We start from the raw sequence: 14,295 nt of genomic DNA on the forward strand, positions 1-14,295 counted from the left end.
ACTCATGAAAATAAAATTAAAGGTTCCTTCCTCACCTTCAAAGTAAAGAAAATTTATGAGCTGGGATTGGTTGTTGGGAGTGATGTGAAGTATTATTATTGACAAGGGTCGATCAGTCTGTGTGGTTGCCATTGACTGAAGATGAAAAGCTTCATAAGTAAGCAGCAAAATTGAAGAAAACCCAAATAATGGCGGAAAATTATGGATTACAATACGACTACCAACATTGAATTGAAATGCTGTAAGCATGTAGTAAAGTGCACAATGTATGACATTACATATATTGATTTGATCCACCGAGCAGAAAAATAGAGAGCTCGCGGTGGATGGGGCAAAGAGGAGATCACAAAACTGTCTCCTTCAATGCTGGTCCTGCACTGCAAGTCCACTCCCAACAGAGACAAAACTAAAAACATGACCACGACTACTAAAGGCCTGAAAATATGAAGTCTTTTTGCAGCATTTGAAAGCAAAATGAGTGAATAAGAAAAATGGAAATAACAGGTTGTTTTGTGAAAAATTAGCAACCAGTGGAAGATGAGGGGTGGCTTGAGGATTAAAATCTAAGCATAGATTTAGAAAGGGGAAATGTGGAGATGAGATTGAAAGTCACAGGATGGTTTGCCGAAAAATATGCAGCCAGTGAGAAAAATCAAGGAGTGCTTCAAAAACCTGATAAAAACAGAGAGAAAGAGATAAGAGAGAAACTGCTTTTTTAAATCAGTTGCAAGGATAATTCTTGTGGGCGACCTATCAGTCTTGATCATTCCGGAAGAAGCGCTTCATGGGACAAGAAGATGAAGAACAAGAAGAAGAAGAACCCAAATTGTCCTGTTGCTTCTGACGATCAGTTTCATTAAATTCATGTTGATTTTGATTGGCAAAAGGAAGGTTTGAAGGCATTAGAAGATTGTTACTGGCGTCTAAATGATCCCAAACAGGACTACCTGGACCCCAACCAGCTGGAATTGCATTGAGCCAAGCCTCTGCCATTTCTCCCCATACTAATTCTTGTGAGCTGGAGACGCCTTCTCCAGAGCCAGAACCCTCAGAAACCGCCTGCACCTCATCACTCGCAGTAGCATCGCTTGACCCTATTCCTGAATCACTGTCAGGATTTTCTCCCTGAGGTTGCCGTTGCAGTGGCGGTGGCGGCATCGGTTCTCTACTCATGACCTGAGAATTTAGGCCTTCTTGAGCATGTTGAGGCTTGTTTTGGAATCGACTTGGCATTGAAGTTGAGCTTGAACTTTCATGAGTAGTTGCTTTGTCCTTATTCAGAAACAATTCAGGGAAATTAAGCCTGGCATTCTGGCCTCTCAATTTATAGGCCTCACGATCATAGGCTAAGGCGGCTTCCTCAGCCGTGTCAAATGTTCCAAGCCAAAGGCGAGTCCTACTTTGAGGTAGACGAATCTCGGCTACCCATTTACCCCAATGTCTCTGTCTCACTCCTCTATAAAGCTTTGTTGCATTTAAAGGCTGAACTTGAGGCCTAAACAATGGCCTCCCATCTGGTCCTAACCTATTCACCATCATCATTCTTCCCCTCGGACTTAAATTCAATGCTTCGCAATACTGAAGAAGCTGTTGCTGCTGTTGTTGATAAGCCAGCGCCGATTCTCCAGTGATAAACTGAGGATAATTAAAGCCGTGCTGTGGTTGATTTGGACTAAAAGAGATAATTTGTTGCTGGTTTTGCGCTGGCTGTATCTGAGGCCGAAAAAGAGACAGAGGAGCTGGTGCTGTTCTGAACTGTTGAGATGAATCAAAAGCAAACGGTAAAACTCTTGAAGATGGCGAAGACAAAGAAGACGCTGAAGAAGCTGAACTTGGAGAAACGTAAAAAGAAGGTGACTGTGATCGATTGGTAAAAGAAGATGAAGATTGAAAACGTTCAGGGCTACGGATCTTCTTGAGAGGTCTTTGTGAGATGGAAGCTTCTTCTAAAACGGGCCTCCATTGCTGACGCCTCTCGAGACCACTACTAAAAGCAACATCCTTTCCTTTAACGACATCCCCATCTTGGCTCGTTGTCATCCTCTCAATAATTTCATTAACACCCTTTTCGGATTTACCGCTGTTCTTTGATGCAGCCATTGGACAGATTAATACTAATCAAATCTTGACTACCCGCTCGCTCTCTTAACACACTTAGCAACCCAAATAGCCAAAAATCAACCGATAAAACGGTGAAAAAAAGTTTTTCAATAGAAGAAACAAGACCGAATTACAGAATCTGAAGTGTGATTACAGAATGTAATCCGACCAAGAATCAGATACTAAAACACTAAAATCCTTGACTGACATGGAAGGAGGAGAGAGCAAGCGGTCAAGATTGTTGAACTGAATCCAAATGGAGGGCGAAATTTGAGAGGAAAATGGAGAGATTTAGAAGGCAGGCAGGGGAAGAAGATGGTGTGTTTTTGTAGTTAAAGCAGAGGAGTGAAGGGGGGTTTATAAGAGAAGAGAAAAAGATCTTGTAAAAATCTCGTGGGTTGAATCGGGACCCACAGGTTTTGTCTTTCTGGTGTCGTTACTTACACTCTAATTTTTCTCCTTTTTAAATTTTAAGTTATACCGTTTTGGACAAATCAGAGGGCTTAAATATCCAAGTACGGAGAATAAAATACGGTTACATGCTGTTTGTTTCCGTACATTGACGTGGCATTGTGTGGTTGGCTTGTTGGATTGTTAACGGAGATGTGCAGCCCATTGGCATGCTATTCTTCTTTGCTATTTTATTTTATTTTATTTTGGGAGATAGTGGAAGGAAAATCTCAAATTTAAGAACACAATGCTCAATCAATATCTAATATTTTGATGTTATTTCCTAATTAAATTTTTATAAAACTAAAACATTATTTTTTAATTACTGGCTTTTCTTGTTCAAATTTATTGTTTAAATATATTTAATATTAAATTCAAATCTAACTAAATTTAAGTTTTAAGGTATTCGAATTCAATTTAGACTTTATGAGTTTTCTCAAAATAGAGCTCTATGTCCTCTCATGATGGACTAGGCATTAGGTTGAGTTTTTATTTATAGTAGGTGGGGTAACATCCTTCTAATGTGGGAATGGGTAGAGTGATTGGTTGATATTTTTTTCTAGGCCAAAGGGCTATTTTCCACCTAAGGTATGTTATATTCCCAAGTTTCTCTCTTTTAATTTTGATAATCTTAAATACTTATTTATGAGCAGTTAAAATTAATGGAATTATAACTCTTTAAAATTTTATCTCTTTTTATCTTCCTCAATTTTAAAAATTAAAAGTTTCTCCCAACTTAAGTTTTAAAAAGTGACAGTTTCATCCTAGAGTTTCGTTTTGAAATCTTCGAAGTCATCTTCGGCTCCATTGCCGACGATCTCTCCCCCCCGAAGCATCCTCTCCTTCTGGTGTCTCTCTCCTCCAATTTGAACACCTGATCAACATCGAAGGAGCACTGGAAGATGAAGAGCTTCATCGGCAATGGAGCCGAAGATGACATAAGAGATTTCAAAACGAAACCCTAGGATGAAACTGTCATTTTTTAAAACTTGGGTTAGGGGAAACTTTTAGTTTTTAAAGTTTAGAGGGCAACAAGAGATTATATTTTAGTTTATTTTTAATATTATAGATAAAATAACGAGTTTACCTTTACTATTGTTAATTTTAACTGTTAATAGGTAGGTATTTGAGATTATCAAAGTTAAAGGGAGGAAACTTGGGAATGCAACATACCTTGGGTGGAAAATAGTCCTTTGGCCTTTTTTCTATTTTAGAAAGATTAGACATGTTTGTGACTCATATTGAATTGTATTTGGTGTGATCCATTAAACTCAGAGTGCATTATGTTATATCAAAACTTATCAAAATGTTGATTTTATAACTAGAAAAGTAAGATTCGAGACATGACTTAGGTCGTGCCTCTGTAGGTCTTTAGTGAGCTGACTTATGTGTTTTGTTGATTAGCGTACCATTTTATACAATTTATTATTTGTTAAAAAAATTTAAATTATTCTATTTTTTTTTCAATACTTTGCCATATTATAAATATATTTTTTAAATTTTTTAATTTTAATAGGTCAATCCTCACAAGACCTTCTATATATATATATATATATATATATATATGTTTTAAAAATAAAATTATTTTTTATATTTATTTTTTATTATGTATTAATGTAACATAAGATAAGAAATAGTCATAAATGATGGGAAAACGTCCGTTCATTTGAAATCACACTAGTATTGTGGTGTTTTTAGGCCAACGCGGCTGAGTTAGCTTTGAAAATTAAAGTGTCGTATATAAGTGTTACACGAGCGATCCATCGATGACAATAACCATGCAAAGGTTTGAACCGACGAGAAAATGGGTTGATGGGTTCGGGGCAAGTTAACGTGGGCAAGCTGTGGCGAACAAGTGATCCACGTTAGGACACCTTTCGGTGGAACAATTCAAAAACAAATGTGAAATCCATGGGACTGTCATTAGAAAGTCAACTAACATAACGGTGTCATCTAAAAGTCGGTGCGAAATTGGCACGTGTCGGTGGTCCACCAACCACTCATCATTTATTTACCCCTTAGCATTATTATCTGTCACCGTCATTATTAGATTTCCCATAAAGCCAGTGCCACAGTAACAACATACGCTCTCGTTAGTCAAAGGTGACAGCGGAAAGGCCGTATATAAAGCCATGGGAGTCATCACCTCGTGAACAATTGTTAGTAGAAATATCATCAGGGGACCCACCATCAAAGTTAACTTGTAAAACTTTAACGATTGAAGTGGGCGACACGTGTTACAATTCCTGCAACGTGGTTGCAGATGAAGACAAAGTTTGAGTCATTGTAATAGACTCCAACTCCGACATATTTACGTAAATTTTAAATATAAAAATAAGTGTTTAAATTTTATGGATAATATTTTAATAATTAATTAATATTTTTTAAATTAATTTGATAATCAAATATATTATTTTATTAATTCATAGTTTGATTAATTTATTTTATTATTGAATTATTATAAATTTATTAAATAATATTAACTTTTAACATATTTTTTAAATATAAATTATATGAAATTTATTAAAAACAGTTTTGTACAATTATTAATAATAATTAAGTGTATTTTTTAAATATTTATTTCAATTTATTAAAATAAAAATAACTTAATAAAAATAATTTTAAATATATTTATTAAACAATTTATACTTTATTCAAACTACTATCGCGTTGTTTGCATAGAATTAGAGTGAAGGTAATTAGGATATTAAATTTTATATTTTAAAATTAAAATTTGATTTTTAATTTGTTATTTAAGATAAAATAACATTTTAATATATGCAAGACAAAAGTTAAAAATGACATAATTATAAAAAGATAAAATTGCATAAAAAAATTAAAAAACAAAGTGATTAGGATTCGAGAGAGGTAACACATTAATCAAGTGATGGGTTAAATTTTTTATTGTTTATTTTTGAAAAAAAATTAAAAAACTGGTAAAATTTTGATTAAATCTGATTTTATTGATTTTGATCTGATTTGACCAAGTCTTAAACCAATCTATATATTTATAAGAATTAGATTAAACGATAAATCGATTTTTAATTAAATCCAATTATTGGACATATAGTTTCTATTGTTTTGTGTGATCGGTTTACGACTCAATTTAGTTTTAATACCTCAAGGGGTAGTGTCATGTGAGTGTGTGAAGTGAGATGAGATGCCATAGGATATTTGAAAGTTTATAATTGCATAGTCAATATAATGTATGGCATTAGTAAACCATGCAAGCACAAGTGGGTGGCACGCGGAAATTAATGTTTGACATGAGAGACAATGTGATTGAATGTTGGCATGCAAAGATTGGGCAGAAAAGGACTGCCATTATAAAATATAGCTTACTAAGCTTGGCTTCTCTGAGATCTTTGTGGGGAACTAATAAAAAATGGAACTCCACTCAAGAAATTTGGCAAAAACGGAAGTGTTTGGTTCATGTACAAGTTATTGACTAAAGCATGGCGTGTGGTGTCACCATTCATGGCATGGCTGCAATGTTGGTTAACTTGTTATGGTTCCCAATACTTTATTAATCGGAAATATCTAAGTTTGGGACCCCTAAGAAATAGTTTCAGTGATAAAAAATAGTATAAGTTCAAGTATATTTTAACAGTATATCAAAATCAAACTCTTCACTTATTTAATTCAATGAGTGTGAGATCAGTTATTAGACTTAGAATTTATCATATTCAATATGATTGATTCAATTTTGAAAATAATAATAACAATCTAATTCAAATGGGGTTCCTTTAATTTTTTATATAAATTTGATGAAAAAACAAAAATATCTTATGACAATTTTTTCGTAAAATTTTATCTTCCTTAATTAATAATTATAAAAATTAAAAATTAAAAATATTAGGTTTCAAATGATTCTTCTTGTCACTTCTTGGTATCAGTTTCTTCATAATTGGGCTTTCATAGGTTGAGTAATATTATATTTATATATTTTTTATATATAATTTATATAATCGAATATTATTTTATCTTTAATTCAAAATTATTCACTCATATAATGATATATTATTTATATATATAAACGACATATAAAAAATATATATATATAATTTTATTACGTATAGGTATATACAGTTGTTTTTTCCTACAGTGCCAAGCTTTCCATACTTGGAAAGCCAATTAAACAAACTCTAATTATTTATTAAAAATTAAACCCAAAAAAGTACACTACGTCTCTTGTTTTTGTTGGTAAAATCTGACTTTTACATCCCTTTGCTTATAATATTTTGACAGGTCTCTTTACAATAATTGCACGTATCCATGCTTTTGCTTGTAAAGGCTATGTAACGTCTAATTTATAAATCATTAATGAATAAAAAAGAAAATTACAAAAAAAAAACTCATAAAATAATTCGCCCATTAAAACCCCTAAAAAATAGTTTAAGTGGTCAGAGAGAAAATTATATGTAAAAAAATATATAAATTTAAGTGATTTTTGATAATATATCAAAAACAAACTTTTAATTTATCTGATTTAGTAATTATAAAATTAATTATTAAATTAAAAATTTGTTGTTAAAAAAAATTCATCAGTTAAATGAATAACCAATACATGAATAAATAAAAATAATATATATTATTTCTGTTAAACTCTAAATTCATAATTTTACTCACAAAACCAAATGTGAAAAAAATATGAATAAATTGACAAGAGATGGTCCAAAATTGTTACGCAGGATTGGAAGCCAAGATTGTCTATGAATCATTATGCTTTTGGAGGAGACAGAGAGAAATGCATGATTATGATTGAGTGTTCCAAACATTTTACTTTATATTATTCGCCTCCAAGATGAAACTGCCTCTGTATGTCCGACCAGTAATCTCTTTGTTCACCGGAATAAAGAGCAAGCTAAAGTTTAAAAGAAAAGAAATTCAGAAAGAGACAGTGAGCTGAAGCGGAGAAGAAGGAGAAACACTATTCATTCATAAGTCGCATAAGAGACCAAACATGTATTGTCTGTGCTTAGAGATGGAAATTTCGATCCAAATTTAAGGTTTTCGATATTAACAAAAAGTATATTTTTCAATAGAAATGAGGAAAGAGATGAGAATGAAAATAAAAAATACTCTTGCAATCAAAGATAGGGATACATGTGTCCTCTCGTCTTTCCCGTCCCTTTCCTCAACCCTGTCTCCGTTCTCGTTCTTTTTATATTAATATCTTTGTTTAAAATATAAATATATCCTTATAGTTTTAAATTATTTATATTTTTCAAATTAATTTATATTTGTAGTATACATATTAAGGTGATTAATATATATGATAGTTGAAATTATGAGTTGATTTTAATTTTAATTAATTTTGTTATTAAATATATTTATGTTATGTTTAGAAGGTATAAAAATTTTCTTTTTTTCTACAGAAACAGGAACGAAGAGAGGATTAGAATTTTTGTCATCCCTTTAATAGAGATGAGGATTGAGATCTCTTTCCCGCCCCACCATCCGTATTTATGTCATTTCACACTTAAACCGACTCTTGCAAAATAACAATTAGAATACTGACTGAAAATGAAATGACAAAAAGGCACCCGCACGGCACCGTTTCTCAATTCTTCAAAATTCTCCAAAAACGACAACGTTCTTCTTATTCGCAAACGTTGCGTTTGAATTTCGATCCACGCGGCTGTCCGTTAATCCTTCCAACAAAAGATCTACTTTTCCGTATTAAGAAGTTAGATCACTTACCATATACCACAAGATCAAGCCAGCAATCTTATCTTCCAATGCGTGCAAGAAAGTATCTAATATTATGATTTAAATATTATTTACGTCATAACTATCCAGAAGAGATAAGCTCAGGAATATTGGTGATTCTCAGGAGGCAGATTACTGGTCATGATATGCAAATCAGAAATTTTAGGATAAACTGAATAATGTTACAATCTAGTATTGTCGGTTTCGGACAGGATCCGAACCCCATCTAAAACTGATCACCTCTGTTCCAAGTAGAAACCAATTAGAAAAGGTTCCAGTTTCAATTTCGATTTCTATTTCTAAGAATTGATTAATTTCAGTTTTAGTTATAATAGTTGAATCACATATCATGTATTATCTCATTAGATACATTTTTTAAAAAATAAAATAATAAAATATTTTAATTAATACGTTATTATTTTAAAAAATATCAAAAACACTCTTAAAAAATTAAAATTTTTTTTATATATATTTTTATTATATTATCATTTTTTCTAAAAAAATATATCAATAATTTATATAATATTAATTTGATATTTATTAAAATATATATTATTTTTATTTATATTATATGTTATCATAAAATACTAATTATCTCAGTTCAATTTTTATAAAACATATATAATAAATGAAATAACTAATTGGGCCTTCGATCAGGGCAGGAAACAAGACAAGGCCCATATATATATATATATATATTCAGGTGATAACTATTAATATCTTATGTTTATAATATATATTTTATGATATGATATGATATAAATAAAAAATAATATATATCATGAAGTGTATCGAATTAATACAATACAGTAAACATATTATACTATATAATACATATTATCAATACGGATCAATATACTTTTAAAAAAAATGATGATATAATAGAGGTATATATAAAAATCTTACATTTTTAAATGTGTTTGATATTTTCTAAAATGAAGACGTGTTAATTAGAGTTTTTATTATTTTATTTTTTAAAATATGTATCATATGATACGAAAGAATACTCAATACATAATATGTAAAATTAGATTTTTGATGCACAATACAATATGCAATTCAACTACCATGGTTCAGGAACAACTCGAAGCTTGATCGTGTAGTTAAACGGGCCACAACTTCCATGGCTGAAGTAATGGCTTACTAAGTACTCTGTTTTCCGTTGGCTACTCAGTGAACTAATTGATTTGATGGTAGATAATTTTGTTTCTGGACATTCTGATATTCTTCTCACTTTCATGCTTGCTGTTTCAGTATCCTGGATAAATTCAGAGATTTTTCTTCAGAATTTGCTGATGCTTGTTTATACATTGTTGTTCACCTCAAATGGAATCAAATGTGTTGTTAAAACTATTTGAATTAAAAATTTACTGTAAAACTCATTTCAGCTCTTTCCAACCAATCCTTAATCAAAGAACAAATCATTCTAATATGAAGCTCTTGCAATTTACAAAAGAGTATTGGAATTGCCTCCAGAAAATGAAATAAAAATCTAGTACTGTCTTGCTACTTGCTTTCTTGTTGCTTGTTCTGCTGACGCTCTTTCCTGAGAGCTGTGAATTTAGCTGCAATATCATCATAGTCTGGCAGCTTTGGATGAACATGTTCAGGATATTTGCAAGGTAATGAGTTGCTCCGCAGAATGTTGCTTATGTGACTTTCTTTTGGCCTCTCTACAGGCATTGACTTCACAGTCATATATGAGGGTTGTGGTCTTTTTGAGGTGGGCTTGGAGGTTAAGATATTGGCATCAGCACATCCGCCTGGGGAATCAAATCCCTCAGCTTTTACTTCAGTTTTATGAACGGTTTCATATTGCCAGCGGCCCGGGTAGGTGAAAATATTATACTCAGTTCCACCATAGTCATAGCTTCTTCTCCTTGACTTCTGATGAAGAGCAGGCCTTTCTATTTCTTCTGATTTTCTGTGAAGAGAATGATCTCCAACATTTGCACTTTTCAGATCATAAACTGGAACCTTCACCAGTTTTCTGATTCCTGTCGGCAGCTTAATATGTGGAATTTCCCATTCTTCTTCATCACCAACAAGAACGTTACTTGAATGTTCCAAAGAGTCCTTCCTTTCGCAGAATAAATGACAATGACACAATTTCATTTGGGCATAGTCGTTGTAATTGAATGATTGAAACTTTCTTCCTAATTCTGTGCAAAGTGCCTGCTTGCTTTCTTCTACTGAGGTCTTCCTCTGATGCTCTCTCCGATAATGAGATCTATGCTTGCTACTGGAACTGTTGAGCGGCTTCTCATAGTAAGCTTTACATTCTATATCATTTATGTCTGAGTTTTCCAGGGAGAATGATCTCCTCCTAGATTGTTTCCTAGATGTCTTTGCACTCTTTCTGGAACTTCTTGAACTTGATTTTTCACTCCATGATTCATCTTGATCTTCATAACTTTCTGCTGTTTCTGTTTTAGGCTGGACAGATGGTTTGAACTTGAAAAATCGTTGGTCCTGACTGTCTCCATCTTTTGGCATGGAACTCTGAAACTCTTCTATGTCATCAAGATAAACTACCTTTTCCTCATCAAACACAGACAATCTTTCTGAAGAAGATGCTGCAGTTATTCTCTCCTCCCTGTGTTCTTTAGTGCCACCTGCAACTGTTAAATCAAATGAAGAATCATATTGTGTGAAATTTCCTACTTTCCCTGCTTTGTTATGCTCTGACAAATCGAACATATCTGGGGAAGATTTCTGAGCTATGGAAGAACTAATGGAAGTACTATTAGCATCAGAATTTCGTTGAGACGGAGACTGATTTAGTCGATTCGATTCACTCTCCCTTATTAATTCTGAATTAACTGACATCTCATGTGGCTTGATTTCACCTGAAATTTCATGTCTATTATTTCCTTCCACCTGTGGATACATGACAGAACATATGTGAACATTTTGGCTAAAACATCGACCATTTAATCTAACACAAACTGTAAAATAAAATTATTACCTGTTGCAGATCAGGGGCATATTCAATGGCCAAAATCTCAGGTTGACAGTAGAAATCCTTAACTATTTCATCCATCAGTTGGTGCTTTACATCATCAGAAACCGAATTTATGCAGAGTTTTTCTTTTATCTGTAGAAACATGGTTATTAAATTTGCAATAGTAAAACATTCCAATAACAAGAAAAGAAGAAACAGAATATCTCCCAACCTGACAGTTCACAAGATTCCCTGGAAGTAGTTCAGCCGAAGCCAATGCAAATCTCTGGCCATAGCGCTCTTCAAAGAGCTCCCGAATCTTACTAAGCTCAGGAAGATCACCACATCTTGAGGAGGCATATATAAGACTTGAAGCTGCTTCGTTGATATCATTCGGGCAGTCCCTTAAAACATATTCCCCTTTTAGTTCATTACAGGAGAAATATGGCAGGAGAGTAAGAGAATAGTTTGAAGAGTAGAAATGCTTTGATTTTCCATACTTGTTTTTCCGGATATATGACAAATTACTCCGAATGAATTCGCAGAAGTTGTCTAATAACTCATACACTGCCATTCTGTTTTCCTCTTTATAGAGCTGCTCAGCCTGAAAAATAAGATTCAAGGATCCAAATTTGAGTATAAACTACTTACAATTTTTGCAAGATTTCAGAAGAAAAAGAAAAAAAATGAATAAAACAATTTAATGTCAAGTGTTGCAACAAAAACTACCAAGTTAAAGGCTTTTTGTTCATTGCTATTTTGGATTAGCTGAGCCATGTCCTCGCGTAGGAGTCTCCCAATCGAACTACTTTTGTTTTTCAGCAGCTTGAGACGGTATTGGAGCTGCTTAATTAGCTTCTTACTGCAACCAAAAAAGGATGAAGACATTTACACATGCAGAACATGACACCAATAAATCATAAAACATCAAACTAGCCTGCCAAAATTTTTAAACTTGTATTAAGATCACCATTTAGAAGCTTTTCGCCACCCGAACAAGATGCAAAACATGGTCGAAACAAGAGCTGAAAGAAGTTTCCGCAAGGAGACAACCCTGACAGTTAAAGCTGGTGATGATGATTTACAAGTTACATGGACCAGAAACGAAAAGAGAGACAAAATATTGCACTTTAGCTGGTGAAAAATGACAGAGAAAAAGAGCAAATGAGGCAAGAGGGTCAAAAGCAAGGCAGCAGAAGACAGTTGGGTTTACTCGTGAAATTTGGTGGGTATTACTTTTAGGAGGAGTGGATCAGAAAAGAGGGAAGAGAGTGGTAGGAGATAGTTCTGGATTTTATTCCGAGAACTTCTCCACTACCCGGGAGTTAACAGGAAGGACAGTTGTCGAAAACCAAGCTATTATAAGAAATGTTTTCTGCTGTGACAGGCTCCTTCCCTGGTTCCTGTTTCTTCAGCCACAACCTTCTGATACACTCAAATCACCATACTTAAAACAACCAGTTGAATAAATCAGTGTTAACGAAAATACTTGAATGGTTAAATCTTAAAAGCATAAAGAAACCCAACTCGGAAGGGAATTCTATCTCAAGACAACATTGACAGATTATAACAATTAATAGACTTATTATTGTTATTTATGATAATTAGTAAGCGGTTCTGATGATAACCATCTTAGAATTATATCATTATCGGGCCCCCAAATTAAGCTTTGAGGTCTGAGCAGATAAACACCTTCATATTATTGGTGGTTTGATGTGATGAAAGTCAAGATAAGCACAAAAGTATGCAGTTCACCCAATTTGTCTGCATAGTCCCACACCATAATTTTCAAATGGACAAAGGATTTAAAAAAAAGATCCTTCATTCACACGCACTGACTCTGTCGCTAACCCCATCTACTCATGTATAAGTTGTCGTCTCATAAAGTGAAATATAACAAACAGAAGAACAACCAGTCCTTCGAGAAACAATGACTGCGTGGTTGTTAGCACATGGCATTGCAGTCAAAGGAATAGGTAATCAAACCCACATCTCCCTCTCTCTGTTTCTCTCTCTGTTTCTAAAGTAACAAATACGTGGGCTGGTGACTAACTGATTAAAGTGGGGTCTTAGCTTGAGCATGGAGGGAAAGCACAGCTGCTAATGATGGTGACCACTGGGCACAAAAGCTCAAGAATTCACTCACTCTCTCATCATTTTATATTCTGCTTTCTGCAGCAACAATAAGAGACCATACGTGTAATCATTGGTTGATCTTTATCTTCTATCTGCCACCCATTAAACTTAATTTGTTTAGCGGGAATTGGGTTATTATTTAATTGGATAGTGTAAGTCTGACACTAATGTTCAGCATACTTTAACTTTGGATGGCATTATTGTTCTTACGGTTCTGCCTCGGACACGTAGGTGATTGACATTTGACAACTTGGCTCCGAGTTGGTTACCAATCCGCAGGATGTGGATTGTGTTAGGTGGCTGTAACTTGAAAAAAGTGTCGCCCACAGTTCTTTTCCGTTATCGATAAGGATGGGAATCTATTCTTAATCTTTGCCTCTAATTCAGCCCTCTTGAGACGTCACCAAGAGGCTGTTTAATGTTGATGTTCCTAATACAAATACGACAAACTACCGCAACCAAAACAAAAAAAGAATGAAATTATTAGATATTGTTTTGTTGTACAATTGTTTCATTGGATTGTATTGATACAATTTTTCATTATCAATCGATGTACGTAATTTTGAGTTTTATATAAAATAGATTATGATAATAAGGTTAGAAATTACTAAACAAATTTATTATCCACTACAATCAGAAAAATTGAAAGTGTGGATAAGGATCAAAAGCAGAAAAATTTTTAATACGGTTCAATCCACTAATTAAAAGTCTACACCCATAGTTATAGTATACATATGTCTTGTGAATGGCTCAATTTTAAATAATTGTCTAAGAAAGATAACTAGATTTCTCCGAGCCACCTTATCTATTTTAAGATCAAGCTTATATAATTTAAAGTATCGAATGTTGGTTATATGGAGTTGAACATTCGATTTGTTATTTGTTCATGCTAGGCCTAGCCTTTTTCACAAGAGTATATTTTCCTCCTCCCCTTTTGTTAGAATGGTTTTTTT

At 33.3% G+C, this 14,295-nt stretch overlaps 2 protein-coding genes across 3 annotated transcripts; both read right to left on the bottom strand.

Moving 5' to 3' along the window:
• Positions 1-170: 170 nt before the first annotated feature.
• Positions 171-2,502, bottom strand: LOC123195566 (ethylene-responsive transcription factor ERF054-like). The gene has a single exon (XM_044609350.1). The coding sequence runs from the start codon at positions 2,098-2,100 to the stop codon at positions 754-756; it is 1,347 nt and encodes a 448-aa protein (XP_044465285.1). The 5' UTR covers positions 2,101-2,502; the 3' UTR covers positions 171-753.
• Positions 2,503-9,601: 7,099 nt separating this feature from the next.
• On the bottom strand, positions 9,602-12,778 carry LOC123196818. Of its 2 annotated transcripts, XM_044610947.1 has the most exons (6): positions 12,177-12,775; positions 11,936-12,068; positions 11,707-11,810; positions 11,439-11,610; positions 11,231-11,359; positions 9,602-11,142 (listed from the first exon to the last, which is right to left on the bottom strand). In XM_044610947.1, the coding sequence occupies exons 1-6, from the start codon at positions 12,215-12,217 to the stop codon at positions 9,769-9,771; spliced, it is 1,953 nt and encodes a 650-aa protein (XP_044466882.1). In that variant the 5' UTR covers positions 12,218-12,775; the 3' UTR covers positions 9,602-9,768. The 2 variants fall into 2 exon arrangements, with proteins under 2 accessions (XP_044466882.1, XP_044466881.1); XM_044610946.1 differs by having other exon boundaries at positions 11,439-11,810; positions 12,177-12,778.
• Between the last annotated feature and the right edge of the window lie 1,517 nt (positions 12,779-14,295).

This window comes from Mangifera indica, chromosome 14, assembly GCF_011075055.1.
Source record: "Mangifera indica cultivar Alphonso chromosome 14, CATAS_Mindica_2.1, whole genome shotgun sequence".
NCBI lineage: Eukaryota > Viridiplantae > Streptophyta > Magnoliopsida > Sapindales > Anacardiaceae > Mangifera > Mangifera indica.

Excerpts from the sequence above, each read along its gene's own strand:
- LOC123195566 (XM_044609350.1), bottom strand. The coding sequence starts at position 2,100 with ATGGCTGCATCAAAGAACAGCGGTAAATCCGAAAAGGGTGTTAATGAA.
- LOC123196818 (XM_044610946.1), bottom strand. The coding sequence starts at position 12,217 with ATGTTTTGCATCTTGTTCGGGTGGCGAAAAGCTTCTAAATG. Across the intron at positions 11,360-11,438 it reads GGAATCTTGTGAACTGTCAG|ATAAAAGAAAAACTCTGCAT; the intron begins GTTGGGAGATAT and ends ATGTTTCTACAG. Across the intron at positions 11,143-11,230 it reads ATGCCCCTGATCTGCAACAG|GTGGAAGGAAATAATAGACA; the intron begins GTAATAATTTTA and ends ATGTATCCACAG.